Below are 3883 nucleotides of genomic sequence, written 5' to 3'. Positions count from 1 at the left end.
CTACCTTGGAAACGCCAGAAGCAAGCGTGTGAGCCGAAATCGTCACGGCCGCCTTGTTTCGGCACTTGCAGCGCATAAAAGCATAGCCTTAGAGATTAATGTTTTCACGCCCTAGCCACTGCTCTCTCTGAGGCCACAAAGGGCAATCTCGAAGGCCATGCTTTTGCTAAAAAGAAAGTTTTTTTTTTTTTACCTACGCCTGCTACACGAGTATACGTAGTGTAGAAAATTGTAGTATTTATTTAACTGGTCTATAAAGAGTGTCGCTCCCCCATGGAGCCTTCCTCCATGCGCTCCCCCTACCTACAAGAAGCCATTTGCGAAGACAGAAAACGTCATAGACGCCATATTGTGACTGTTGTAAACCAAGGTTGCGATTTGCGCATAACGATTTGGACAGCCAAAGTATGGTAGCTCTTTCTCTACAAAATTTCTTTCTTTGTCTTCGCTTCTCTGTTACTCTGCTTTCTTCCGGGAACTAAAGTTATGGAGAAGACCAAAGCCAGAGGCTACAGATGGCGAACAAATTCACGCCCCAGTGGTGGTGCCCTCTCAATAATAAAATGCATATTTTTGCTCGTTGCATTAGTTGTACCTGCTCCCTTACCTCTATCTTAGGCCATCCTTTCTAATAAAATGTTTCAATCAATTAATCAATTGCATGCGGCGGAAGTGAGTGCTGGAGCCGAAAGCACGTCGTAGGCGTCGGGTGCAACTAGCAAAGCATAGCCTTTAAGATCTGCTTCTAAATTCCAGAGAGCGTCTCTCTATGGGACGGGGACTTGAGTTGGTGTCCAAGACCCGATATCTGTGACGTGTTTTCGGCTCCCAGCGTAGTGTCTGGCGCATTCAACAAGCAAAAGTGTTTTGTTTTTGAGATCTGCATTTCAAATCCAGAGGACGCCACCCTGTGGAACGCGGATTTCACGGTAGATTTTAACACCACTCCATCACCAGTCAATCCAATCCGTCAGCCAAAAGCAGTGGAGGCGGATAACGCGGCGCGGATGCGACGCGGCACTTTTCGCATTATTCTCTGGGGACGTTCTGAAAAAGTGTACTTGTGTCGTGCAGTGTTCGGTAGCTATCGCACCAACAGCTGCACTTCAAAACGTCGAGGTGGTGACTCGCCTTATTTTGATACTTCAGATATACCTGCGGACGTCACCCAAGCTTCACTGAACGATGGGCGACCGTGCGATTGTGGTGAAGTACTTCCGAATTGCAGGTGTTGTTAGTGCATATTGGCTAATTTCAATATCCCTTGTTTTCATCAACAATACCTTGCTGTCGGACAAAGAGAGGAAGCTTGATGCCCCGCTGTTCATCACGTTCTTTCAGTGTTTTGTGTCTTATGTGCTGTGCGTGATACTGAGCTTCCTCAGCGAGAAACTTCCCAGTGTGTTCCATTTCCCGAAGATTAATCACGACTTCAATACACTAAAAGAGCTGATGCCGCTTTCTGCCTTTTTTGTTGCCATGGTGACATTCAACAACCTCTGCCTGAAGCATGTTGGCGTCGCCTTTTACACCGTCAGCCGATCACTGACGACTGTTTTCAACGTGATATTCACCTACGTCGTGCTGCGCCAGGCCACATCAGTGCCTGCCGTTGCGTGCTGCGGCATAATTGTGGCGGGCTTTCTTCTGGGAGTGAACCAGGAAGGTCATATGGGATCTTTGTCGGTGTTTGGTGTGACTTGTGGTGTGCTCGCCAGTGCAACCTTGTCGATGTACAGTATCTACACAAAGAAGGTGCTGCCGGTGGTTGGAGACAGTGTGTCGTTGCTCACATTCTATAACAACGTTAACGCTCTGGTGCTCTTCTTTCCCCTAGTCATACTTTTTGGGGAGGTGCCTGTCATCTATAATTTTCCATTTTTGTCGGACCCCGTCTTCTGGAGTCTTATGTTTGTCAGTGGAGTCTTTGGGTTTCTGATTGGCTATGTAACGATGCTGCAAATTCAGGTTACATCACCACTTACCCACAATGTTAGTGGTACAGCGAAAGCTTGCACACAGACTGTGCTTGCAGTAATCTGGTTTTCTGAAGTGAAGTCCGCCTTGTGGTGGGTTAGCAATGGGTTGGTACTTCTAGGTTCGGCGGCATACACACGTGTGCGTCAACTTGAAATGCTGAAACACCACATGCACACAACTAAGTCCGAGACCAAAGGCAAGGACTCTGTCGTCCAAGTTTGAAGCTAGCTGCCGTAGTGTTGATAGATTCTATAAGTGACGATTGTACCACGGATGAAATTGCGTAGTTCTGATGCAGTGATGGTCTATCGTGCAATTTAGTGTTTTGGCCTAACCAAGATAATGCTTGGAAATGTATGAACTTATGGTGTAGTAGAGTAGTGGGAATGAAAACTTTGTATTCATGCAAGATGATGTCCAGATTTGTGTAAGTCTTGTCTGTGTAATTTTTTCACTTTCTGTACTCATTTGTGAAATTTGCCATCCTGTTGAAGCAACGTGCATAAAAGCGTACGATTTAAAATTGTCTTTACATTACTGGATTTTGTACATTTAAGCACACAACCTCTGGTATATTTGGGATCTCTTTTGTGTGATGCTTAAGACAGTTTGTGTTGTCCGGTGCACAATCTAGAGCAAATCCTGTAGGAATATTGCCATGTGATAAACTGAGTGCTGCACCTTACATGCATACATTGCTTTTGCAGGACCAAATTGGCTTCTCCATTTGCCTAAATATTGTTCGAGTAATATCAACTGACCTGAAGCGCTAAACTCATATAAATCACTTTATTTTCACAAGTTATCACTTGGTAATAAACATTGAGTGGGGGCAGTCATGTTGACAGGATAAACTTGTAAATCCATATATATGTCAGCAGCAGGCAAGTATTTTTATGTGGACTGGTGGACTGGTGGAATGTGCCCTTCATAAACTTGGTTAGCCTTACTTCTCTGATGCCGTTAAAAAATTCCTAGAACCGTTCGTGAAGCTATCAGGAGGCTCAAATTTTTTGCAACAATGCTATGGCTGGGCAGAGTAAATTAAGGTGCTGCTTTTTACTGTGACTTCCAACACGGCAGCCATAATCATTTAAAATGAACTGTTATTTCAGACTAGTGTCGGTTTCAATAACTTAGCTTCCTTTGTTTTTGGATGCTCATAGACAAGTATTTCCAATAATTATCCACTAAACATCATTAGGCACCTTCTGTTCATTTTTTATCATAATAAGTGTAAATGAAAAATGAGCACACAATATGGTTGACAAATATGCAGAGAAAAAAATTAGCTAGGGCATATGTTGTATGATGAATTGTGAAGAAATAAGAATGCTATCTGTTAGCTGATATATAACACCTGCTCATGCTCATTGCCCATTGGAACATCATGCATGCTTATAAGGTACAAAGGACCCATTGCCATTACAAGGCTGTAAACAAAGCATCGGCATTTTTTTTTTTTTTTCAGAATGTGTGATTGCTTTTCTTGTGAGATGAGAAAGGAAGCTTTCTGTGTTTTCAACTCCAGTTTGCTTCTGTGCAAGTATTTGGACAGTAGCTTGCTGCTATATATAATTCACTCTCTTGCAATGTTGCCTCATCTAGTCAAATATACTGAGAACAGTTTGCACCCATGTAAGTGAAACAATTAAAAGTCTACATCTTGCCTTTTGCCTTCCCTCTTGCTGTCATTCTAGTTCTGCAAATTTAATTTTGTTTTGCTGCTAGTTGTTCTGCCTCCATGAGCTATATATGTAACACATAGCATTGACTATTGGTTGAAACATTCATGGATATTTTGTGCTTTCGTAGTGTCCTGCCTCTGTGAGCTTGGTATCGCAAGAGTTATTCCTTGCCTGGCATGAGATGTTTATGAACTTAAGGGAAACACATGATATGG

General features: G+C 43.1%; 1 protein-coding gene across 1 annotated transcript; it reads left to right on the top strand.

Annotated features, from left to right (window-relative positions):
• The first annotated feature begins 943 nt into the window (after nt 1–943).
• nac (GDP-fucose transporter nac) lies at nt 944–3650 on the top strand. Its single transcript, XM_050191464.3, has one exon. The coding sequence runs from the start codon at nt 1186–1188 to the stop codon at nt 2200–2202; it is 1017 nt and encodes a 338-aa protein (XP_050047421.1). The 5' UTR covers nt 944–1185; the 3' UTR covers nt 2203–3650.
• The last annotated feature ends 233 nt before the right edge of the window (nt 3651–3883 follow it).

Source organism: Dermacentor andersoni, chromosome 1, assembly GCF_023375885.2.
Source record: "Dermacentor andersoni chromosome 1, qqDerAnde1_hic_scaffold, whole genome shotgun sequence".
NCBI classification, from domain to species: domain Eukaryota; kingdom Metazoa; phylum Arthropoda; class Arachnida; order Ixodida; family Ixodidae; genus Dermacentor; species Dermacentor andersoni.
This window is presented reverse-complemented; position numbering and strand designations above follow the sequence as displayed.

Excerpts from the sequence above, each read along its gene's own strand:
- nac (XM_050191464.3), top strand. The coding sequence starts at position 1,186 with ATGGGCGACCGTGCGATTGTGGTGAAGTACTTCCGAATTGCAGGTGTT.